At 39.6% G+C, this 27,072-nt stretch overlaps 2 protein-coding genes across 2 annotated transcripts in view; one reads left to right on the top strand and one right to left on the bottom strand.

The window, feature by feature from the left end:
• The window catches only part of DOK7 (docking protein 7), a 47,894-nt gene extending 42,620 nt beyond the window's left edge, over positions 1-5,274 (top strand). Inside the window, exons 9-10 of the mRNA XM_089498450.1 lie at positions 1,714-1,866; positions 5,138-5,274. Of these exons, the coding sequence (XP_089354576.1) occupies positions 1,714-1,866; positions 5,138-5,274 (290 nt within the window). The remainder of the gene's footprint in view (positions 1-1,713; positions 1,867-5,137) is intronic.
• Positions 5,275-16,427: 11,153 nt separating this feature from the next.
• Positions 16,428-26,638, bottom strand: LOC149282269 (alpha-2-macroglobulin receptor-associated protein-like). The gene is made up of 8 exons (XM_089498448.1): positions 26,465-26,638; positions 23,537-23,681; positions 21,835-21,956; positions 20,603-20,723; positions 18,175-18,330; positions 17,315-17,397; positions 16,969-17,145; positions 16,428-16,496 (listed from the first exon to the last, which is right to left on the bottom strand). Exons 1-8 carry the CDS (start codon positions 26,636-26,638, stop codon positions 16,428-16,430), a joined length of 1,047 nt encoding a protein of 348 aa, XP_089354574.1.
• Between the last annotated feature and the right edge of the window lie 434 nt (positions 26,639-27,072).

Genomic DNA, 27,072 nt, shown 5'->3' with positions numbered 1-27,072 from the left:
CCTGACTGCAGTGTTGGTGAGGCTTCTGAGGCGTCATATGCCGGTGCTCAGCAGTGAAGCCATGCGCACCGCGGCAGAGCAGCGAGTCAGAGGCCTTGTGCCCCCACCACATGACTGCACGGTAAGTGACCTACAAAGGGGGGTAGGGGTAGGGTAGATAGTGAGAAGGGGGGTGGGGAGAGGGTAGATAGTGAGAAGGGGGGGTGGGGAGAGGGTAGATAGTGAGAAGGGGGGTAGGGAGCGGGTAGATAGTGAGAATAGGGGGTAGGGAGAGGGTAGATAGTGAGAAGGGAGGGAGAGGGGGTAGATAGCCTGAAAAGGGGGGAGAGGGGTTAGATAGTGTGAGAAGGGAGCAGATGGTATGAGAAGGGGGTAGATTGGGGTGGGGGGGCCCTTAACAGATTCTCGCACCGGGGCCCTGAGGCTTCTAGTTACGCCCCTGGGTGTCTTCCTGGCTGCTGTGTATTGCTGTGCGGCTGTAAATTGTACTGCATTTCCGCCTGCCATCTTTGTTTTCTAAGGTGCTACCAAAATTTTCAACTCCAAGCTCACAAATCCCTTTATCTAATGTGCATTTCCTATAAGAAGTAAGCATGGGTGCAGTGAAATGATAGGGAAAGCACTTCAGCTAGGGGTGGTGCTGCTGTATATACAAACTAAATGTACTGAGTGACGTACAGGGTGCTTGGGTCACTTTTCTATGGTCTAGCGGGGCCAGCCGCCTAATGAAGTAAACGTGACTGGCAGCTGGAGGTAACAGGCTCGGTGTGCCAGAGGGCCAGTCAGGGCCTGGAGACTTCTGTTAAAAACAGATGCCTTGCACTTACTCCTTAACCAGAGGCAATGTCTAGGGTATAAGAGAAGCCATTGTATGTTACCAAGCAGGAGCTACTTTTACTAGTTGGTTTGGAAATTATGGAGAAATATTTTTTGTGTCACTATATCATGCTATGTGATGCATGGTTTGTCTTAAACCAGTTATCTACGAATAGATTAATTTGTCCTAAAAAATAGATTTCCTTAATCAAAGTGTAAGCTGCTTGTTGGAATGTTTCCTAAATACCAGTAATAGAAAAAATCTGAAACTTTATGTGGTCACCCATAGACGGAAATGTGCCCTGACCCCAGGACTTAAATAAGCACCGGTTTGAGCATATGCGTGTTCAGAATAAATAGATTTAAATATGCAACTTCCAACAAATATGACCCCTCTACATTTTCTTTTAGGAAAAGCATACAGAGACTCCCTCAAACATGTTTATTTACATTTTCTGGGGTAAGGTCAAGGTAAACCCTGACATCCGGCTGTGAATTACCGGGGGGAAATGTGTATCCCCCACATGCTTATCCAGCATACTTTAGCTTTAAGTATTGCTTGTAACATTAGTTGCCTACCTTAGAACCTTAAAGATTATATTCTCCCGGCCCCAGGTCCCTTAAGTTTAATGTAAATATAACATTCTAGTGTATGGCTGGGTTCCCCTCGAAGCCTCAGTCACTTGGAAAGAGAGAATCCCCCATCTCAATGACATATTTATTTTTCTTTTCCTTTATTTCCTTTGGACCTCACATAGCTATCCTTGGTGAGATATCCTGAACCCTCTGTTATTACTGGATCGGTACTATACTCATATTGTTGGGTGGTATACTTCAGCATCTATTTTGTTTTTACACTTATGAATTAACACAAATATGTCTGCTTCATCTGGTCAGCAGGGGCAGCAGGTTATCCAGCCGAGCCACTGGTTTCTGACCGACCTCGCAGTGAAACAGCAACATATGTAAATATTCCTATCAGCCCAACATCAAAGAAACAGATCCATTACACGGCATTAGAACTGCAAGAGCCTAGTACAGGAATAAGAGGTAACATCACTGGTCTCATGCAAGCAGATCATTTAATCTTCACTTTAACATCTATCCATTGTGAATCTACTTTATCAGCGCTGAGTGTCGTGTGTAAAGGGTGAAGCTGGATCAAAGTTCTAACGTTATTTGGTCAACGTAATAACCATATGGTCCAGGTTGCAAACTTTGCACTAGAATCACTTTTTATAGATAACCCCCATTTACACAGATCTAAAAACAGCTGTCATTCTTAATGATTATTTGGTTCCTTTGGACAGGTTGGGTCCATTTCCTTTGACATTCATCTTTTAATTCCATTTTTTTTTTATGGTAGTGAAGTTCAGGTCTGGAATTATATCTAATGTGCCTGTAGATATGCTCTCTACATCTCCTCAGTTAGTAATACAGGTAGTTGTACGGATACAAGCATGTCTAGATTTCACCAAGCTAACTGGCACCGTAGAAAATGTAGCCCCTGAAAAGTTCATCGTTTCCAAACCCGCATCTTCCTCATATTCATATGTAGTACTTTTGTTCTGTGTATGTGTGTGATTTTTTTTTTTATAGTAGGGGTAGTCAGAAGGCCAATTAGTTCAATACAGAAACACCAAATGAGGTGGGATCCAAACCCACTTCACTCTTAAACCAAGTGGGGGATTGTGTTTAGTTCTATGTAACTGCTTACATTGAGTTTAATGTTAAGGTGGACATCCCATATACTATATTATTATATTATATATTGACACATCAGCTCATTCTAGTTGAAAGGTTGGTAGGTTGCTACTTTTACAAGCTAGTAGCATTTATGTATTAGGAAACAACTGTATGTCTATACCATGGGAGCAATCATCTTAATATTTCATGACTTAATATTTGCGTCTTGGACGAGAGAAGAACGTATATCAGCAAATCTATGACCGAGGGCTTGTGCTGTATAAAGGTAGTTTTTGTTTTTGATTGATTTTTAAAGTATGAAATATGCTTCATTTTCAGTGTAATCAAGTTCAGATTTGGGGGATTTCTGGAAAAAGTGGGCATGAATTTCCAGAAGTTGTGCAGATCAGAGAGATGTATCGATATGAAAACGAAATGTAAAATAATTAGTTCTTGTATAGTTCATTATATCTCATTATCTGTTGCTACAAAGGGCACATCATTACTCCGCATACCACTGGTAATTTAGCTGCCTGACTCATTTAGAGAGACCAGAATGAATTTATTTTAATAATAAATAACACGTGGAAACACACATAACTGTGACAAATGATTTGCACGGCAGAGAAAAAATATTCACTTATAATGAGGAACCTTAGCATATGAAAATTAATGACACTCGCCCGTTTGTTCACTGCTGAAGTCATTGCAATAAGATATGTTTTGTCTTTGTTTTAATGAATGTCTTCTCTTGGTGCTACGCTATAATTGGCAACTTGCAATGTCTTCTTTGCACCCTTATTAAACCGTGACACCGGTATTCATAGAAGGTTAACGCAGATTAATGGAGTGATTAGTAACACATAAATAAACTGCCATGGCAGAGAAAAAGTGGTCCTTCTAATTCGTGCACATGTTTAACCTTTCGAGAGCCAGAGGGCAGAGTAATGGATTTTATATAGATAGGGTACTCTTAGAAATGATCATTATCCAATTGTTAAACATTTCAGTACTTCCTTTCCCTGCTCAAAATTAAACTGCTTCTGATACTATCCAGGCAGAAACCTAGACTTTTACACCTTTGTACACGTAATTGTCTGTATTAGCACAATGGACACATAAGTACTTAGTTACTAGTCAAATGTATCAAAACCGTGAGAAGGTGAGAATGGATAAAGTAACGTCATGGGTGGGTTGATACTAAGTTCCCAGCTATTAAGGGCATTGCAGTTGTGCATTTGTATATCTACATTCAGAAGAAGTAAAAGTCTTTTCATTTTAGTGAGCACCAGGAATCGGTGAGGCAAACACATTTTGCTTTGTTACTTTCCTTTTAATATTCCGTTTGCTCACTGTAGTCATCTTTACTTTCATCATATGTGCAAATCGAATAAAACATTTTTATTGATGTTAGTGCATGTTGTCCCCACAGCAGAAGCTCATTGCAATCATTGTATCACAGATAGTAGTGAGGATATAGACAGATAATGTTGAGATATTTCTTAAAAGTCACCCATACATTTAACTATACATTATGCAGGGCCAGCTCAGCAGTTCTTGCATGAAAAGCCTATAGGGTTTGGCCTTCACAATGCGTTGCAGGTTTAGTGACTTGAGATATCCAGCTTTTCCAGAAAAAACATAGGGATGAATTTTACAAATGTGCAAATTAATTTTACAAATTATTTTTTTTTTATCGTTGCTGTCACAAATAAAGTTCCCCCGCCCCCACGATATAGGAAACAGCAACACATAAAAAGGTTTATCTGGTAAACTATTGCAAACAAAGTGGAAATAAAAATGGAGTAATATGTGCGCATTAAACAATATGTTCATGTCCTTAAGAAGAAAATATGGTCATGCCACCACAGCAACCAATAGTATGCTATTCATTGCTTGTTAGCATTAAGACTGATTGTCTTCAGCTGCTTAATGATGTTGGCAATGACTGAGGTCCTGAACAAAAAGAAACTGTAAATAATGGTCCACAATGGGAGAGAAAGCTGCTTTGCTGTTTAAAGTCTGAGTGATTTGTAAAATGGTCCATTTTAATGCTTTAAATCAATACTTGATGTTGAAATCTGCTATTTCCAACACTGCAATCCCATGCACCATGAGATCCTCACGTCTTTCCATATGGTGCCATCATACCTGGGAACTCCTTGGAGTCAACCCAGAGTCTCCTGTTGAAGGGCTGCTTCCCTGGGCTTCTGGGTCAGTGTCTTCTGTCTCTGGGCAGGAGGATGGTGTTTGGCCAACCCCTTCTCTTTTACCCTTCCTGGTAAAGGTTGTCTGGAGTTAGCCCTGCCCTGTCATGTGGGATGAGTAGCCTACCCTGTGAATTTTCCAGGTTTTCATTCATACCTTCCTCCTATTACCTATCATTCTATCCATTAACTTCCATGATAATTAAATTCTCTCCTCTCCTAACTAATCATTCAGGCAGAAATTGACCAATATTTTTCTCCACAAGCATTACATTATTACTTCTCTACATAGTGTCCCAAATGTCAGAAACCTATGCGACAATATGCAAACGTTTTACTTTTACTTGTAATTTTCCACTACATTTTTGGAGCTAATCGCATCTTATGGGCAAAACTCCTGTTAATAATCGTGTTTCTTTGGTTTACAGGCAGTGGCTCCACCAAGTATGCGCAGATAGACATTGCCGCAACTGAAACGGCACACAAAGTGGGATCCCAGCATGCACAGTCCAGAGAAGACCGCCTTCCAGAACTAGAACAGAGAAAAAAGGGATCTCAACCATGATGTCATTGGCAAGAGGAACTTTATATAATCTGATTTGGGGTGCTGTGGACAGTCAACTCAAGACTGGCCGTGTGTTCCATAGTCTTCTATTAGAGGCCCACCTATGGGATATGGGTTGTAATTACTCAGTAAGTTTCCTGAAGGATGTGTACGTCATAGAGGGTTGATTGTACATCTGATTTGGGCAACTCTTGCCCATTGGCTGTTGTTGGACTGCAATCAAGATTGACTATTGCTAGTGCAATATATGATATATATCAGGTTTGAGTTAACTAGTCCCTATCTGCGGATTGACTACAGTACAAGTAATTCTAGGGTGTATGTGAGTTGTAGTCCAGTGACAGCTAATCGGGGACAATGCTTGAAGGGCCAACTCCTAGCTATTCAGATCTCACTGTAGAAACTGGAACTGAATTGTATGTAGCATGTCGATAAAGGGGTCATTCCAAAGCTGATATTTCCTCCTAGAAATCAGGCAGATTAGTATGGTTGGTAAAATGCCCAATGTCTTGGTGGCAAAATAACATTTTACATATCTGCTGGTATTTACATTTAGAATTCAGAATTTCCTGTAATGTTGCAATATTGTTTTGTAAGCGTATTTATTTTTTTTGTCAATCATTATTTAATTTTATTTGTGTATCATTTTATACCAAAAACGATCTGCAACATACCTCCTCAGGTTCATGGTCTTACACATACAGGACTTTTATTTTGTTTTTCCTTAGTAGAAATGTGTATGTTTCCGTTTTACCGTACCCGTTAACCCCGTAATTTCCAGAGTGGGTTAACTCAGTCTGGCTCACTAAGGGTTAATATTCTATTTCTGGGGGCATTTATGTACAGTATTGATATCCTGAACATTTACTGTGGTTTTTTTTTTTTTTCTCTTGGTTTTAATCTCTGCGGTATTGACTTTTTTTTTTTAATAATTATTAATTGTTTCAAAACAGAAAAAAATTGCAACATGTAACAAATGGAACCGTACTAGTAATTTTAAGTAATTGTAAGATATTGCATGTATGTAATTTGTATAAAAATATAATGCAATAGTGGGAAAATGATTCATACATATGTGGCATGTACTATTGAAAACATACTTTTTTTGTAGAATATACAATAAGTATTTAAAGGAAAGTCACACTAAAAAATGATTACAAATATTTGATAAAAATATGTTTTCAAAAGTATTGGGCAGTTTTATTCTTTTTAAAGAAGTTTTTGCATAATATAATTTTTTCCGGCAGCTGCATATTAGCCATTTCTATGTGTTATAGCCCTGTTATATTAACACAATCTACTAGACAAATCCCCTGACTTCCTATCATACTGCCTGTGGCAAACAATAGAATGGCCCAGTAGCAATAACCCAGCCTGACACTCTAATGAATGGAAGAAAGAATTGTATTGTACAAATAGGACTTCATTTGCATTGCCATAAAGTATCATACTTTTGGGCAAGGAATCCAAAAATATTACACGACTGACAACAATTGCAGCGTTCAGCGCTTCAGAAATTTATTAGAACAAAATGAAATAAAACATGTTTTTGTCCATGCTAACATATATATTACTTTATGAAGCACTGTATGCTCAGAGAAATCCATTTTTTATAATGGGACATGCTATTTTAATACTGACAACAGCTTTAAAATCCAGTTTTTAGCTCTAACGCTGCTGTAAGTGATTTAGATTGATTAGTGCAGGCAGAATTTCATACATACATGCAATTATATGTCAAAACAAAAAATTTATTTCTATTTTTTACTGTTGTAGACTATTTTTCTACTATTTTCCTAAAACACATTCAGTAGATGATGGGTGTGAAATATATTGCTTGAACATAGGTTTCATTGCCATCGGCTACTGGAAGGGTTTAATTATTGTAAAATGTAATGATTTGTTTTGAAAATGATGTATACTATTTGAGATTGTTATATGTAGATAACACTATTAGAATTATGTATAAATATTTGTCATAGCATCTGCTTTTATCCTTTGAGACAGATTTTCACATGGAGCTTTTTCAATACGCCCATGGAACTCAAAGGGTTAATGGATTACTAATAACACACTGGCTCCCATTTGCTGTTGAACTACAAGTCCCACCATGCCCAGATGTTCTTGGCTTGTTGGGTATCATGGGAGACTTCTAGATGTGCAACAAATGACCGAGGCTATCATCATTTTAGTAATAGGGGAATCTATTTTTCTTACATGTGTTTGAAATCATGTTTTGCGTCATCATAAATAATGGACAGTTATGGAAACATGCAATGCTATTTTTGTACATGTATTTTTTTTTTTTTTTTTATCACAGGCAAGCGCTGCATTTATTTTCCTACTCACTGTTAGAACTGTAGAATTCTTGCATTGGATCTGTAACCTTTACCATTTCCAAACTTACAATTTGTTACAATATATGTACTAGAACATACCTTATATACCAGAGGTGAAGCCATCTTCATGTTCTATTCTCAGAATGGGTTAAGCCACTCTAACTCCCTATTCTATATATTCTCATTTTCAGAAAATCTATTCAGGTGACAGTTACCCTGTAAGATCCGAAATGCATTAATAATTCTCCATATTGAGGATTTTTTACATTTATGTAGTCATTGAACAGGTGTATATCTGGTATGTAGGGTACATTCATCAAAATCTCTTTATTTTTACATTATTTGATCTTTGAGTTTCTTGATTATGATATAAGCAGAACTGCATTGATTCAGATATGATTAGGAATATATATATATATATTTATATGATATATATACCGTATTTGCTCGATTATAAGACGACCCTGATTATAAGACGACCCCCCAAATCTTAATATTAATTTAGGAAAAAAAGAAAAAGCCTGAATATAAGACGACCCTATAGGAAAAAAGTTTACCAGTAAAAGCTATGCTTGAGAAAAATATTTTGGTTTTATTTCCTTCTATTTTCCAACCTGCCTCCTAGTTATGCACATCTGCCCCAGAAGTGCCTTATACCCCCTATATGCCACTGTGCCCCATGATATGCCTTTTAACCCTCTAAATGCCACAGTGCCCCATAATATGCCTTTTAACCCTATATGCCACTGTGCCCCATGATATGCCTTTTAACCCTATATGCCACTCTGGCACTTAGAGGATTAAAAGGCATATTATGGCATATAGGGAGGTTTAAGGCATTTCAGGAGGCAGAGTGGCATTAAAGGGGTTAAAAAGCATTTCACAGAGCACTCTGCCTCCAGAAATGCCTTACACCCCCCATTTAACACTCCCCCTCCCTCTTCCAAACTTACCGGTGCTTCTGAGTTGGGGGGGCGCATAACACAGGAGGATCCAGGTCCCCTGCATCTGAGCCCCCGGTGCTTAGTCCGGGCAGCATGTAGAGCTCCACGCGATATAATCGCGTAGAGCTCTACACGATACAATCGCGTAGAGCTCTACACGCTGCCCGGACTAAGCACCGGGGACTCAGAAGCACCGGTAAGTTGGAGGGGGCATAACACAGGAGGATGCAGGTCCCCTGCATCCTCCTGTGTTATGCCCCCCCCCCCCCCCTCCAACTTACCGGTGCTTCTGAGTCCCCAGTGCTTAGTCCGGGCAGCGTGTAGAGCTCTACGCGATTATATCGCGTGGAGCTCTACATGCAGCCCGGACTAAGCACCGGGGACTCAGATGCACCGGTAAGTTGGGTCGGGGGTTAACACAGGAGGATCCAGGTCCCCTGCATCTGGGTCCCCAGTGCTTAGTCCGGGAAGCGTGTAGAGCTCTACGCGATTGTATCGTGTAGAGCTCTACACGCAGCCCGGACTAAGCACCGGGGACTCAGAAGCACCGGTAAGTTGGGGGGGTGGGGTTAACACAGGAGGATCCAGGTCCTCTGCATCGCTGCGGGGGATCTGGATCTTAGTCTCATAATCAGACCTATTTGAGGTCTGATTATAAGACGACCCTGATTATAAGACGAGGGGTATTTTTCAGAGCATTTGCTCTGGAAAAAACCTCGTCTTATAATCGAGCAAATACGGTATATGATTATATATATATATTCAAATAGAGTACATTAAATTGATGCACATATTAATAAAAAGAACAACATTTGCCCCCTAACCCTTTGTCATGTGTTCTCATTTTTGTTTTATGGTTTGTACCTTACGGAATGTTCTATCATGGAAGATGTGGCCGTGTTTTAACAGTGAGCACAAATACATGCGCACAATTCTACACGACTCAGAAGAAGGGGAAGAAAACAAAACTATTATTCCGCTTAGTTCTGGAAAAAATAACTAATTTTTTTACATTTTTTGTTCTGTTTTTAAGTTATTTAGATTTACATTTCCCAAAACATTAGGGGAATGTTGTGTTATGTCCTGTCCTACGATGTGGTAACGTTTCCTGGACTATACTTATTTTGGCAGATTAAACATGAGCCTCTAGTACAAGGTGTACTGTAGAGATATCACCACTATTATCTTAATAACAAATAGAATATTGATATTCATACTTAAATAAGGGAATTTTAAAGAAAATAATAAACTGGTTTTACATCTGTGCAAAAATTAGAACCGGGAAAATCTGAAATGGGACAAACAATTCTAAAACCTTACCCGGGAATTTCTTTTTCTTGTCTATTCTTTGGCAGCACGGGTGAAATAGTCTCCTCTCGTCTGAAGAAGGGTAGGAAAAGCAGAACTATAAGAGAGAGACCTCCCCTCCCACATACCCACTGTAATAACAAAGACCTATACACAAATATATTGTGTGGGAACCAAATATATACTGCCAAAGGATATGCAAGGAAAAGGAATTCCCAGGTAAGAATTTACAGTTTCCATGTTGTCCTAGACAGCACAAGTGAGATGTAACAAAGAGAGGATATCGGATCAGGACGTGACTGCTTCTAGATTCTCATCTGCCAAAGGAGGAAATGTCTAACTATAGGACTTAGAGAAGGTGTGCAGATTATTTCATATCGCAGCTTTGCATATTTGGTCAGGAATAGATTCTGACATTTCAAAGGTAGATCTTTGCATACCACCTTGTAGCACTTGCGAGTTGCTTGAGTAATCCATTTAGCAATGGTGGGTCTAAATTCTAAAGAGGCTGAAGGATCGCCTTGTTCTCATAGAAGATGTTAGGGAAGCAACCACCATCTCAGAAACCTCTTGACTGATACAGGTATCCGGACGTAGCGATCCAAGGAATACAGAGAATTGTCCCATGCTTTGAATAGGAATGATTGAAGGGCTATGCATAGGCGAGGGCCCAAGCCACTGAGGATTGATTTGAGGTCACCAGGACCAATAGACAATATGTGTCGAAACGTTGCCTGTGTGAAATAAAACTCACCTTATCAGGCCCAATAGAGACATCATGGTCCTGTTCCTCTAGTATGGTATCTCGTAAGATGCTTAGGACGGAAACTTGGACCTGAAGGGTAGCCAGTCTCAGGTCCATTTAAAAACCTTGCTGAAGAAAGTCCAAAACACAAGGGAGAATTAGGCAAGATAGAGGAGATCGTCCTAATGTGATCTTTGGCTAATTGGAGATACTCCACCAATGCATCTGTGTGGTGATATCTGGATCTGATAGACCCTTTTCGCTGTTTGTTCTATCTATAGACCCAGGGGCGCCACAACCATGGTCACGGGGGTTGCGACTGTGTCTGGGCCTGCCCCTCTTGGTGGCCCAGGCGACCCCTGCAGCCACTTGTCTGCCCCCTAAAAGCTGCTCTCTCTGCATGCAAATGCCCCCTGGGCCGATCACAAATAGACCATGTTTTTCAAATTGATAAGCCTCCCTGTTAGCTGATAAAGCCTTATTCTATACTAAAGAGTACAGGAGATTTGAAACACCACCCCTGGTTGTTTTTTTTAACACATTTAGTGTTGTATTGTAGCAAACAGATTTCATATCACATCTGGAAGTAGGTCAAATTATCAAAAAGTCTGTTCAAGTAATAGTTTGTATGGTGCCTGAACAAAGCAGAAGGAGCTATGTCACAATGAAAACCCCCATTCACAGCATCCTCTAAAGCCATGAAAGTCGGTTATTAAGCATTTTAGCCACATTACCAAGAATGGCCTTTCTCTTTTTTAAAGAAAGAACCTCAAACGATAGTAACAAAGCATTGCAGGGAAGCCATTGAAAGCCTTAAAGCTTCTCAGGTGTTTTGGATCAGCTACAGACATGGAAACCTTAATAAGCAGGACAAAGACGATATAATGAGCTTCCTGGTAGGTTTTCTAATCCGATAGGTATGAATTTTTGATGCTAATATTGATTTCATTGAATTAAATGGTTGTGCAGATAGATTTTAAACTCACACTCCAAAAATTGGATTTGTAAGTATATGCATCATTGAACCAGCAACCCTTTTGTAGGTACTATACCTAACCACTAAGCCAGCAGGCGGCCTTTGGTTTTTGTCTCCCTATTGATATTGGCTGCATGTCTGCCTCTACCTCACTGGGGCTTGCTAGGTGATCATGGCCCTATATCTTCCGCAGCATGCTCCTAGCTCCTTACTAGTGCATTTGTTTCTGACCCTACTTGCATCTGGAGGCTTTTTATATTTCTGCTCTGTATTTTTGGATCTAACCCTTAGCATGGACTTTGGCTCAACTAGCCTTACCCCTATGTAGTGTGTTTAATTTTGATGACCTGAATTTTGACCTATTTGACATGAACATCTCTTCTGGATCATCCCCTGGTACCAAGCTCCAGACCCACCTCTGCAGTCTGCACATAGCTGCCTGCTCTGCAGACCCTTTGGTGCCCCAAGGCTAGTGTCTACAGATGAGGCCAAAGAGAGCTAAGGCAGACAGCCATCTGCAGCTAGACAAAGCAACACGTGTCTCTCTTGAGCACAGTCCGAAGACTGATCCTGCCCCTAGACATGGACCGCCACCTGACCCATCACCCATGCCCCTGACAATGGTAGGTGATCAACTCTGCCCTTCCCATTGGAGAGACTTGCTGGGATGTCCCTTCATAGGAACATATAATTTAATGGCAGATGAGAACCATTTCTCCCATCTAGTTTGCCCATTTTTCCTGATGTAATGTATTTAAACCCCAGTCCTTGCTCTGACCCCCTTAATGTGCAACGCTTTATTGCATTGTCTGCTTACCTTTACAGAAATAATTACTCCTCAGTCACTCTCTTCCATTGTCACTGACATAAGTGTCCTCAATGCTATATTCTGCCTTGGGTTTTTTTGGTCTAATAAGTCATTTTCCATTTGACTTTTTCACCCGGAATGTGTTGCAGACCTTTTGTGTCATCTGAAAAGAGGACATACTATACCATTAAGACCACTAAAATATAATAATAGGCCCCAATACTTATCCCTGAGGTACTCATCTGTTGTGAAGATGAAGACTAATTGTCTATCTGTGCCCCCGCCGACAAATAGCAGTTGTCCCTGATTCCGAAGAGATGAAAGGAGTACAATGCAATAATTGTATGGTGACTGGCGTTCGCTTCACTGATATCCATCTTCTAGTAAACAAAGTAGTGATCAGCATAGAATTGTTGCTTATTTGTATTCCTACCCGCTAAGCATCCCAACCACAACCGTTCATGCTAATGGAACCTTAAGCCTGGTAGACAAAAAAATGGAAGAGGTAGAACCCAAGCAGGTCTGCAGGTTACATAAAACGAAAAACTCTGAAGAATGTGGATAGATGAGGGGATAGATAGAACTTAGCCACAATAATATGAATAATGTAATCTAGAACCTTACATTTAATAAGTAAAGCTGTAATGATTAGTCTTCTGGATATCTTCTAATAAAAGGAGTCCAGAAAAGGGGCTACAGAAAATATGCTACAGGGCTTCATTAAGGTGTAACCCGTGGGTGTATCTGACACAAAGTGTAGAAACACCTTGAGGAAGCCCACGATAATATATACTTGGGTGAAAATCATCGTGTTTGGAGATTTAAAGGCACCCGGTGCAGTGTAGTTGAACAATACATGGACTGGTGGTTATCAGCAGCTCTTATACAGAGGCAAGGCAACCGGATTATGAACCCACTGGGGTTCCTGCCGTTCTTTACTTTTAATGCGGTTTTATTATTGTTTTAATATATTTTTTATATACTAATATCTATACTTTTTACTAATCTTCACCAATTATATACTAATTTCCTGCTTACTCTCCTATCTTGCTCATATGTGGAGTTACAGGCCATTTACAACTTAAACATAAGCGCTCTACGAGACGAAGTTTCACTTATATCACAGATACCTTAAAGGGCTGTTATAGCGCAGTATGCTTTCCTCAGGAAGAGTGACTGCATATTTTTATATGTTTCTCACTACCTCATATCTAAACTAGATATATTACTGTTGTTGTGTTTTGTTTTCTTTTTCATGTTCTTGCATTCCCTGAATTATATAAGCGGAGTACTGAGTTTATGTACTACTTATTTGTTGGTGTGTAGATGTCAGCGCACTATTTGGGGTTCATGCAGCTTGAACTTCTTTGGCATGGTTATCGTGGTTATCGTATATAGTTCATTTTACACTACAGTACTAGCTCATTTTTCATGTTTTTGCCATGTCTTTCTTCAACCGTTATCAATTGCTTTCTCAAGTAGGGCTTTTAAAAAACCCAAAACTATATTGTTCTATATAGATAAAACAACAATAATGGATTTAAATATTTATTCAGTTTTACAGGCATACATATTAAACACAACAAATACCAAAAATATATTCATTGACCTGCCCTGATTTGGAAGCCACCCTATACAGCTAAATAAGTTTACTTTTATGCCTACCTTACTCTAATTTCCCCACTACCCCCCCACCATACTTTTTACACAATATTATCCTAAAAGTATTTATAAAAAAAAAAAATTGTATACATTTTTTAAAACCTGGGTTTTAGGGCCCAATCAATTTCTATTTCTTACTGCCTTGGGTCATTTAAACGGTATTTGTTCTGGTGATTGTTGTAGAAGTGATCAACAAAACCTGAGACTGTATTTAACCCATGACGTACCAAGGAAGTCATTGGTCCTGCAGGGACATCTTTTTTACATGTACCTGGTCTCAAAGGGATAAAATGCTTCATTACTCCTGCTCATTCGGCAGATAAAAACCAGCCAATCCAGTCTGCCTGTTTTTCCTGATATACCAAACATGGTATATGATAAGAACAAACACTGATTAAGGTTTAGTATAATTTCCTCAATGCATGGGCATCACATCATATTGTCTGAACTCACCAGTATCGAACCATTTAATAATGAAATAAAAACAAATAAAACTTGGGTTCATAAAAAAGTTTATTTCAAGATTTTAAAAATCTAATAATCGTGTTACAGTAAGTCATCTGGCACAATGATATACAAAACCTTTAGTGACTGAAAGAAGAGGCAATAAGCGGAATGTGAAATGCACTTCAAATTTATCTCATAAATCACCTAAAACTAAATACATTACAAATGACAAATAAAAACAGGAAAAAAAGATGAAACCTTTGGCAAATCTAAGTTCCTTCTCCAGGCATTTTATATTGATTGATGAGAATATACCTGAAGAAGAGACCTACATAGTCTCGAAACCTTTAACAAGCTTCCCACATCAGTATTACAGTGAACTAATCTCCCCCACTCTGAGAACATTCAAGCAAGATGGGATAGATAACCTTGGCTCTCCAGCTGTTCCTGCAGTATCGACCCCTCACCAGTAGTGTACCTAAAGCGAGTCAGGGGGTTTCTGCCCCTTGGTGCCACTCATCAGGGGAGTGCCCAACGGCCACCTAACGTGGGCCCACGGCTTACCAGTGCAGAGCTCTCACAGTGTGCACATCGCGCGGGCGCTACAGGAGTATGCCGCGGGCCCGCATTAGGTGGCCGCCTCGCCGCATAGATGTCTGTGCAGCCCCAGTGATGCTCGGCAGGCCCCTGGACCAGTAAAATCCGCGAGAGGTAAGGGGGTGCAGGAGAGTGAATGGGTGAATGAATAAGGGAGTGTTTAGGGACAGAAATGGGATAGGCAGGCTGTTGGGGGGGGGCAAAGGTGGCACAGGCAGGCTGATTTAGGGGCAGCGTTGGCACAGGCAGTCTGTTTTAGGGCTAGCGGCCTACCACGTCAATGTCTGGCTTAGTGCATAGTGATAGGGGTTATGCTGCACTAACATCAATATCTGCCTCCGTATATAGTAATAGGCGTTATGCTGTAGCATAACTGTTCAGTAAGTGTTGTTTATTTAAACTTATAAGTTAAATTATTTTTTCAGATTTGTAGTTTTTTTTCCAGTTGACATACAGTTTACAAATTTGTGAAATAAATATTCTTGCCAACAATAATTTGTGTGTGTGGGGGGTGCCACATAGATGATTTGCCCCGGGGGCCAAATACTCTAGGTATGCCCCTGCTCCTCACCATAGCCAAATTAACCAATTAAAACCTACCTACACTTTGTGCTTGTTTGGAGATATTTAAAAGTTCACTTCATGGAAGCTGAGATTTGTGTCTGATTATGACACGAACAACATTTCCTAATCAATTTCCGTTCCCAAATAACCTTAAGGGTTAGACAGATGAGTGAAAACTTAATAGAGAACTAATCACGCAGATGGTGGGAAAGGGAAGTTAAGGTGGCTGTATATATAATTTGTGAACACCATGACATGAGTTGTGTTTAGTCTCTAGAACTGTAAAATGTAGCATGTGGAAAAAGCTAACGAGAATGGGCGGCCTTCCCTTGATCTGTGGCTTCATATCTACTGCTATGAAAACTGGATTTCTGCTATAGTGACAGGTGGGTGTAAAATAAAAAAATCAGTGGGAAAAAGAAATGAACTAGCGAGGCACAAATATATATATATATATATATATATATATATATATATATATATATATATAAATAAAACTACAAATTTTGCAATATTAATCATGAGGGTTTTGTTTTGGTTTTGCAGAAATCCAAATGTGTTGGTTTTTGTAAAGCACAATTTATTTTACTAATATACGAGCAACTCTCCCTCCCACCCATGAAACAGGCAGGAAGTTTAGACTGATAAACAGTAATGTTCCGCACTTTACACAATATTGGGTACAACTTGATGAAATGTATAACCTGTCTTTAGTTAGCTTAATTCTTAAGTTTACGTTGATGGAAGGGTTGCTGGGTCACAATCAGAGCTCATTGTGGTTCAGACCGTTTTTGGATACCCTGCTGGTTAAGTCTTGGAGATGTTTTTTCACCTGATTCAGAAGGAAAACAAAGACATAGGAATTCAATGATCGAAATGACCGATGACTAGAGGGGTAAAAACCTACACTGGCTTATAGTAGACAAACGAAACTAAACAAAATCTAACTAGATAAAGCAGAAAAACTAAAAAAATATTTTATAAAAATCGTCTTAAGAATAATTAAAAAACATTTGGCATGTTATTACACTAGAGACATTAGTAAAGGAAGCGCCGTGTAGAGCTCAAGTAAGCATGTTTGGAAAAAAATTCAAACTAAAAAGTATCATTCATGTCACTTGCATGTTTCAAACCACACAGTCAGCTGTAGTTGGCTACAAAAACAGAAGCCCTATCTCGTTAAACTGTCTGAAGCTGTGCACACCTAACCATTACACTTTCTCAGTAGTTAATTATGCCTCATCTACTAATAACTAGCTTTATATTGTTAACTCATTTTGTAAGACAAAGCCGTTTGCTCTCACCTTGTACCCCAATTCTTTAATCTTATCTGTTAGCATGGAGTGTTTTTCTTTACTCTTTTTCAGGTGATCCTTGTCCCCGGTCTCGGCAATATGCTTTAGCTTTTCGTGGGAGATTTCAAGCTGCTTCTGGTAATGCTGGTGTTTCTCAATTTTGGTCTCAAAATGTTTTAGCTCCTCCTAATATACAAGTCATCAAATAACATAATACAAATATATATTGACTGTTCATGGGAAATATTTTTGCTTCTTATTAAACAAAAAATAAAAATACAACCCCTAAATGCCTGATCCACTCCTATGTGCATTGCAGAAGGGATTCTATGTGAAAACGTTTCTTGTTTCTTACCTTAAACGATTCCAATTCAGAATCAGAAAAGTTTCCATCCTTCGCCATTTCCCATAAGTCGTTTACTCTAGGCTCATTAAAATCTGTAATAAGCGGACATAAAACCAGCAGTGTAAAAGTAAAATAAAACATTAAGCTTTATTTTAGTTTCTCCTTTATTATAATAAACACAAACTAGTTGAGGTTTCCCCTGCTCTTACTAGCTCGTTATCCCACATTGCCCTGAATAACTCTCATGGGAAAATATGTTTAAGTATCAAAATTAAGCGTCAAACAGCAATGTACTTTACTTGAGAGAATAAATGTGAGTCGGACTTCATTTTGTCCAAGTTCACTTCTTTTAGCTGCAGATCTGGAAGCTGCCATTGTTATTTTGGGCGGCTTTCCCTGCACCACATTGAGCCGATACTTTATGGCGATCCTATTGAAGTCCTTTCCTTAGTCATAGTTAGACTGTCCCTCTGCGTGACTGAGGCTGAACACAAAGCAAGATGGTAAGGAGTTGGTCTATTTGTCTAGCAGAATGGGCTTAGATAATCGAGCAAGAACGCATGTAAAGGACTGATATGCATCTGAAGCATTATGTGCAAAATAGAACACAGAACACACTATAAGATTATAACCGTTTTTAATTTGATACTAGTATTAAAAAACGGTGGCAGCTTTTCTTTAAGTATAGAATGCCCCGGATACTTGAAAATATTTTATTGTCTGCGATTTAAGGCATGCCTACTGATGGGAATCTGAATCTGAGGTGCATTGAACTTTACAATGAAATTGAGAGATATACACACACATAAATATAATTAAAAAAATAAATAAAAAATAAAGCATAAGTCTTTGATGTCCCTGGAACCTACCCCGGCTGCTTGTGTAACCCTCGTGACTTAGTTTCCGCAGACGTTCAAATCCATGATTGATGCTACGTAGCTTCTCCTTGAGATCTGCATGTTTGCTGTGCAAGAAATCTTCCTTAACTTCATGTTCGTCTGGGTTTATTACATTTTTGTGGATCTCTATAAAATAAACCCAAAAAACGATCAAGTTGGGGTAAATAGTGAAAGGGAAAATTGCTGCTTCCCCTATTGTTCAAATTCTTGCGATGTTCTCTGATCAGTGCAGCCGCTTCAAAGATATACGTTGCTTATTTTAAGCTATACATTTTACATGGGTTTACTTAGCGAATTGAAATGTAAATGTAGGATCTGTTAAAAGTAATATATCTGCTTAAAAGCTAATAGAGTGCACTAAGCTCATGAAAGAGGTCATTTAGTTAGTGTGTGCATCATGATGAAGCACACTATCAGCCCCCGCTGATGTCAGTATCGAGCAATAAGATTGATCGCCGATTGATTGAACGCGTATCTAGATGCCCCAGTTTTCCACATAAAATCATGCCTTCCGCATGTCTTAAGCAATTAGTCATACTCTGCGGTAAATCAGCTACCCAACGTGATCCATGAATGTTTCCTTCAAAATAGTTGCAGTGAGTCACACAGATGCATTCAAAGGAAAAATATATTTATTTGTGACAAGATAGGTAATTTATTTTTTATATAACCTCTCACTCAAACTCCCACTCCCCTGCAGAGTGTTAGCTATACGTGAGATACACTGCAGGAAGCTGCAGCATGCAACTTTTTATTAGACGACCTTCTTAGCAGCTTGGTCTTGAGATGTTTCACCCCGAACCCTACTGCTAGAGAAGAAAGCCTTGGCAGAATTCCCAAATTCAAGAGGCCCATGAGGAACACATTAATGTCCTAGCGCCAGACCATGCGAAATACTTACCTCCGGGGTGTTCCGGTGATGGCTCGGAGAATGTCGCGTATGGAAAAGAAAAGAGCTCCCATTGATGTCCCAAGCAGCCAATCAACTCTCCGGGATGGCAGTCCCATTTTTTGTGTTTTAGTTAAATGAATGCATATGAAAATAGTTACAATGTACTTTCATATGCATTCAATGTTCAGATACTGTTGCTGACATTCCTAAATTTTATATTTTTTAACCAATATATAACTCTGGTAACACTTAGCAGGTGGTATACTTTAGCCAAAAAAGACAATACTACTTTTTTTTTTTTTTTTTTTTACTATATGTAAAAATAAAAGCCTGCAACAAAAACAATTTTCTATGAGTTGGCTTTAAGTAGGAAATGATTCAAGGACTATTTAATGAAAGGATAAAAATGGCGTGGGCTTTAAACCTTGTACATTTCATTGTTACACAGCTAATTAAAATAGTTAAAAAGAAAAAAAAAAGAAAAGAAAATAAAATACCACGCACAAGAAGACCAAGCTCCACCAAATCCATCTCGAGATCATTAAACCACATTAAGGCAGAACAGCCTGTAGGTAGGGGCAATTATCGCGCTAATCACACTCCTAATCGATCCCATTGGTAATAACTTCAGCATGCGTCCCTTTAGCCTTTTATTATTTAATTCCCACAAAAAGAAAAACAAGTGTGTTAAATATGAACTTTCCTACGAAGGGTTCAATTATTCCTTTTATTTTCAAAAGAGTAATAATCTCAGCTTGATAACTTCTTTTTAACCAGCTTTCTCAAAAATACGTTCAATATAACAGAATGGCTCGCAGGACACTTATTAACGCCTTGAGTGGCGGGGGCCAGACATATCCCCCCCCCAGGTGGACCCATTTTCCCCCCTGTATTTGCCAAACAAAATAACAGTAACAAAACGAAATATTTTTATGAAAGGCAATATCCGTCAGAGAATGTATTTGGTCGTTGATGAAGACTATACACAGTCCATATGCTATACTGTAGATGACGGTATGAAACATCACAGGCTAGATGCATAAAATATGCATTATATGCTATTACACCAAAAAACAAATATTGGCATTAAATTACATTTTGCCTTCCTTTTTTGTACATCTGGTGTACCTGCTTTGTAGGTTATAGCTCCTATCCATATTCTTCTGAGAGTCTTGGTAGCTATAATCCACGAGAACTCGCCTGTCCTTTTTTTGTCACATAAAAGTATGATTATTGGTTAATTCATTTATAAGGGGTTTTAATAATTGGGAAGCATGTACCACATCACAATGTCTGATCCTTCCACGTCAGCATGCCCAATCCCCCATTTCTATTGTTTATGAATACACAGTAAACACAACGGGTTGAAATAGTTAATCTCCAAAGTAATTCCACCTCTCAAAGTTTTAAAGAATAAATCACTTTTCGCGTGATAAGCAGTACATTTTTTGGAGTTCAGAAAGCAGTAATTCAGATTTCCATGAATACGCAGAATAATTGAATTACCTTCCGTCCGGCTCACGGTATCTAATAGTATGTTATATTCATTTATCTTCTCCTTGTGATGCAAGAATTCCCGCCACAAGTTTTCTAACTCTTCTTCAGAAAATTTGTTAGATGCCTTTGCCTTAGAAAGCAAAAAATTCATTTATTTAAAAATGACCCATTTAAGAAGCTGAATATAGTTCATCACAGTTCAGTCTGCTGCGTTACCATTTGGACGGTCGCACAGAACGCACATATCCCTTCTCAAAGTTTACTGGGTTAGCAGCCACAATTACCAAATATGTTTTAGGCAAAAAGTTAAAAAAAAAATTTGGCAAAATTGAATTAGGTGAATATTCCAAAAGTAAAGATTATTATTAAGACGAATTATAAATAACGCAGAAAATTTTAAGAATAAATTGACCACATTTTCCTTACTGGCTTCCTCTACACGCAGCCAAAATATTAAATTAAACCCCTGACACACATCATATACTCTCACAAACAAAACGTCCAACTAACTCCTTGCACCATTCACAATGTGCTAGGCCATCATGAATAGGTGTGCTTTATATCCTATGGTAACGGCATAGAGCATTATGTATACAAGATGGTTCCTGGTGCAGGGGTCTGCCTTACCCAAACGCCCTTTTTTTTTTTTTATTTTTTTTTTGTGGAGGAAAAAGAGGTGCGACGAGTAGTTTTCGCTTACCCGCTTGGTGCCCCTCTCTCTCCTCTGTGAGCCCTCTAGCTCGGTCTCGGTGCCAGGTTGTAATGCTGAGCGCTGGAAAATGACGTCATTTCTGGCGCTCAGCAGTAAAGCAGCGCGCTCCGTGGCAGAGCAGGGAGACTCGCTGCAGGACTGCTGAAATGTAAGTGCAAAGGGGGGGGGTAGGGTAGATAATGACCTCTGGTGTCGGCGGGGGCGGGTGGCATTTTAAACTTCGCCCCAGGTGGCATTATGTCTTGGGCCGGCCCTATCAATGAGTGTATTGTTTGGCCACTCCAGAAAGATGAAACTTTAGTGGTACTTAATCTGCCCTCATTTACAGCAATTCCTGGCATCAGTAGCCACATTACCCAAAAATGCAGTTTATGAGCTTTTAACTAAAAGTAATCTGTACACCAATCAGTCACCACCCCGAATCAAACAGGAAAAAGAAAGCTGAAGTAGGATAATGTACCTTGTATTACACCAGTTATTAAAAAGGGACATCGAGAAAGACAGTGCAGAAACATATGCAATATATCACCTTATTCCATAGCTTCTCCAAACGCGGATCACTTATGTCATCTTGGCTTCCATCTTTAATAAAATTGTTATCGTCTGGTTGAGATTTCTTTTTACCATCCAGTCCATACTTGGCCATAATCACTACAAGGAAAAGAATAATAAATATAAGAATCACAAGTAATACACCAGGGCAAAGAGACAGAGAGAAGGTTCAGTGCTTGATCGTTATCCTCATCCTTAGATGCAAATGTCAATTCTAGCTGGTTAGTGGAACTCCAACTGGAATGACATTTGTAGAATCTGACAGAGCGGACTTTAAAATATTCATTTGTACATAACACCTATTTGGACATTGTCATCTATGGGGGGGGGGGGCGGGGGGAGTGAATGACCCGGCTGTTCTATGTGCTACTTGAACGTTTTCTCTATAAGGTATGTTTGTATCTCATAGGCGCCGTTACCAATTTTCCGAATCAGTAGTTTTAAACCAAAGCCACCCAGGGAAAAACATTCACGTTAATCAACGACTTCACAATGGAAAAAGTTTAATTATCAACATACATTAGAATGTCAAGTCTTCTGCGGTCATCTGTGTTCAACCAACTAAAACAGCCCCTTCAATGGAACATCATGGCGAAAAGTCTCTATAATCTTAACGGCTGAAGTCTGCCACTTGTACTGCAACGCGGCTGAGATTCATACCTGTCTGGATCGCCTCGCTTTCTACCTCTCGGCTTAGCCTTTCTCAAAAGACAGCAGAACAATGAGGTCTCTGTAAGCTGTCAGATGATACCACTGCTAATTCTTTTTCTACTGACGCTTAGCCAGCAGCGATCATTCAACGCACTGGAGCCAATATCACCGGGAAGTACCGAAATGGAGATACGCTTATTAGACAAACAAACGGGTCCCAAAAGAGTATGGATTTAACCATAGCGTTTCCATTCCCTTGCCATATATATATTTTTCCTTGTGAAACCCTGCTTTAGTTAAAAAAATACCAAATGCCCCGTATACTTTCCTATATCAAAGTGCTGAAGCAAACCACTATGGCTAACGCCCCTTTCCAAAGAAGTACTATGTCTATGCATGTTTGTGAATATATTGCTTATTAAGCAATCCAAGGAACGTTAATGAGTGAAACGCTGCTGAGTGGGAGACAGGGCCAGTGACCCCCAACGCAGTTCACTTCACTCCTACCTAAGAGAAAACCGAAGCTCTCTATAACACCTTAACGACGAAGGCTGTCTTTCATCCTTTAGTGAATAGATCAGGAGGTTAATAAGAGGCTGTCAGAGTAAGGGATTCTTTCCTGAAGTGTCAGCACTCACACACCAGGAGAGGAATCCTCCAAGGCACGTTGAGGTATACAAATCCAATATGTCCCGTGTAGCGAGGTCGGTTAAACGTCAGCAGAGATCTCTCTTACTGCTATATATTTATACATAAGTTACGGTGGGTAAAGGCGATGGAAAACCCTTCCACTTAAAATTAAGGACGTAGTAGACGCATTATTACACACTCATCTACAGACACGCCAGAAGGCTTGTTTTTCACTCAGAAATCTCATGGTGCTGCCACAACCACAAGGGATTCTGGGTAGGCGCATGCAAATAAGGTTAACAATGATCACCTTTTGCCTCTATATCAACTTTATACATGGATCCCTTGAGTAATTAAGTAATTGCCCGCTGTACAGGACAGCCCTGCTATATATCTACCATTCAAAGATCGTCGGAGCTTCGCCTCCTTCTCCCCGTCATCATCCAGGCCTTCTGCCTTTAGCTTCTTCCAGTTCAGTTCATCCTTCTCTTGAATTTTCAGGTCGCTGTGAAGTTCTGCTAATTTTACAGGCGATAGCTGGAGCTGAAAGGAAATAAAATATCATTGAGCTTTCTTGCAATGAAACCGATTTATATTCAGGCAGAATAAATCCGCTCTCTGCAACGACGACACCGGGGGTAATCTGCGAAAGGGGAATAAACGCAAAGCCAAAGATATCACGGTATAGGAAAAAAATAGTATTTAGTATAAGATACTCGTATATTTTCCAGCTGCCCTTAACGTCGCATTACATTTTTGGAGTTTTAAGAAAATTATTACGCAAACCTTAATTATATAAGGGTTGAGTAAGGGTTGCAGAAAAAAAATATATAATTAATAGACCTTATTATAGGACTGTACAGTAAAACAATAATAATAGATGTGGCGTCCGTGAAGCAGAACAATCATTTTCTGCAGCATTTGGTGAATTACGGTAGTTCACAATGCGAAGGGATAATAATTACATTTTATTTGTAGATTATTTGTAGATTCTGTAGTCATTACACATTATATAACTTACATAATATTTTTGTTTGTTTGATTTTATATTTTTACATAGAATTTAGTACACAGAGACAGTTTTTTCCCTCTTGATTTTTCTAGGAGCCCAGAAGGAATATACGTTACGCGATTAAATATGCATTGTAAGTATAACTAGTCGCCATGGTAACCAGGCTCACTGGATATATCCACACGGTGTGGGTGCTATAACAGACTTAAGAAGTGCACTTCCAGCAAAATCATTCGAAGACTATACAAAACAACAATAAATGTCCATATGTGTCCAGTGTGGATCCAATAATTATATTTACGTTGAGTGTATACACGTCTAGGGATTGGAAAACAACTATAGAGTGCAACTTAGATGGAAACGACATTAACAGCTACCAAGAATTTATACCGATAATGGGGCAAACGGCCAAAAATACAGATACGTGTTTGTCTCTGCCAAGAGATTCATTTGTATTGCAATCACCTGCTTAATGTTTACACCTCGTAAAGTGTTGATTAGATGACATTTAAAGTATACTTTACAAAGACGGCGCACAATGGATAAACGCGCCGCTCACTTTAAAGGGAAAACACCCAAATACGATGACCTTTTGGGCCGACGATCAAATTCATTATCCAAATAAAAGCACATTAACGGATTATAATAAGCGCCGAGCGTTCTGTATGCATCACTCTTGTGTGGGTTTTGACGTTCTGTTTACAAAGTGACTTTGATCCAAGACCCGATAGATAAAGCGCAGCTTAAAACACAGCCGATGGATCCTAATCCCGACCTTTATATCAAACATTAACCTTTCTTAAGTCAGCGATCGCTTCCCGCCCTTTGCTGTATAAGCAGTTTTGCCGACAGACAGTATCCTCCTCCATCCATATCTCATTAAAGATAAAATACGAGACGTTCTTCCTATTTTAAATACTTTTTATAAAGTGGTCACATTACCATAGCAACCAACGGCACAATCAAAACGTCCCAAGACTTTTCTAACTTTGCACTATAAGAACTTCTTTCCTGGGCTGTTACTCTTCCGGGGGCATCCGGACCACGTCCTTTGTTTTTGGAAACGCCTGGGCAACGGACCCCAAGTGGCTGATCCCTGGCCACCGAAAGCAGTCCTGATGATAACTATTTATTGCTATATATAGCGCCATCATATTCCTGTACAAAGGGTAGACAGGAGCACTATATAACATAATTTGACTTACAGAAACGACAGGTGAGGAGAGCCCTGCTCAGAAGAGCTTGCAATCTAAAGGATGGAGGGAAGTTATTATAGAACTTTACACCTTTTGGATAGGTGGGAGTCGCAGCGCTTTGTAACGAAGCAGCATCTCCGACTCCTGTACTATAAAGGAGGGCAGTTAAAAAATATAGGTATAAAAGCCTTGTTGCTATGGCAGCAGATGAGGCATAATATAGATTTAGGCGTTCTTTATTTTAAATCAAAATAATGAAAAAAAAAGGTATTCTTTATTTTCTTTGCTCGATTACCCAGAGGACATTGTCGGTGGAACAACCCTGCGCCGGCTGTTCTGTTACCGTATTGAGCAATGTGCTACAGCAAACAGTTACAGGAGACCATCAGATCCTGAGTCACTAACAGCCTCGTAACCTGCGGCCGTCAGATGGATCTCAGATCCACACAGTATTCCGTTAGCAAGAAACCAAATACGAAAAGCCTTTATATAGCCCTAAATCAAACTGAATTCATCCAGTTACCTAAATCTAAACTTTATCAGAAGTTTGCCTTCCATCAACCGAGAAACTACATTCCATCTATATATGTTTTTTGTTCCAAACAAAATTTGTCAAACATACATATGTTACACAGCATGCAAAGATAAACAACGCATTTATAAACAAATAAATGGAAAGTATAAACTAACATAAAACAACTCATCCATGCGGACAAACCGGCCAAAATAAGTTTTCACTCAAATTCAATCGCTGTGCTGGTTTATCCTGCATGTTATAGGGTCCATTTAAATGCACCGCTGTATACATTAATCTTTCATTACACCTTCCTATAGTGATCATAAAACATCCACATATTGTGTGCTGGCCCAGTAGGGTGAAAGGGTTAATATTATCAGTGATTGAGTGGCACACATGGGGTGCACGAGAGAAAGTGTATGAAGCTGACTCTCTGCTGGGTACCAAAAAGAGGAACAACACAGATACCCCCTGAACTGTGCCTCTGATACCCGGCGCAAGCTGCAGCCTGGGAGCTTATTACACCCTGCGGGGTAAGAACAGCCAGGAAGGGGGGCGCAGAGATTGCAGAGGGCATTTACAGCTCGGAGGAGGAACTCACCCGCTGGGCTTTCTCCCAGACCTGGTTCAGCTTCTGGATCCTGAACTCGCCGGTGTCCCGCTCCGACAGGTTCTCATTCTTCGCCCGGGAATACTTGCCGCCTTCATCTTCGGCCAGAACCCCCAGCCGGGGCAGAAGGCAGAGAAGCAGCAGCCTGCATACCGTAGATGGCATCTTCAGGGCGAGGAAACAGGCACAGTGCGGGCAGCAGGACGCAGCAGCTGAGTGCAAGGCCCAGCTCGCTCGATTCCATTGGTCGCACTACACTTCCATCCTGCCGGGGCACACGATCTTAACGTTCATTGGTTAACCTCTAGAGTGTTTCCCCGCCCCCTGGAAAGAGTTAACCCCCCCAAGCGCTATAAGACTAGTCTGCAGCAGTGATTGTGTATGGTGATCAAGTCAAGTTATTGTTATATAGGTCTGACTGTTAATATAATAAATACATAATAAAGAGTAATAATATATATATAATAATTTGTTTAGTCAAAAATATAACAATAATGGTTACAGCTATAAGCTTAAAATGCTGTTGAATTAAGAAAATAAAAAATATTAAAAGACTACTACTAGACTCGCTACTTTTCTAAGAAAAGTTCAACCCCCCC

The sequence above is a fragment of the Sceloporus occidentalis genome, unplaced genomic scaffold (genome assembly GCF_023333645.1).
Source record: "Sceloporus occidentalis isolate IW3139 unplaced genomic scaffold, rSceOcc1.0.p SCAF_120, whole genome shotgun sequence".
In the NCBI taxonomy this organism is placed as follows: Eukaryota; Metazoa; Chordata; class Lepidosauria; order Squamata; family Phrynosomatidae; genus Sceloporus; species Sceloporus occidentalis.
Note: the sequence above shows the minus strand (reverse complement) of the source record. Positions and strands in the feature narration are given on the sequence as shown.

Bases quoted from the DNA above. Each gene is read 5' to 3' on its own strand.
- LOC149282269 (XM_089498448.1), bottom strand. From the start codon at position 26,638: ATGCCATCTACGGTATGCAGGCTGCTGCTTCTCTGCCTTCTGCCCCGG. The intron at 20,724-21,834 runs GTGATATATTGC...TTGCTTTCTAAG, and splicing joins TGGAGAAGCTATGGAATAAG to GCAAAGGCATCTAACAAATT. The intron at 18,331-20,602 runs GTAATTCAATTA...TTTATTTTATAG, and splicing joins TACCGTGAGCCGGACGGAAG to AGATCCACAAAAATGTAATA.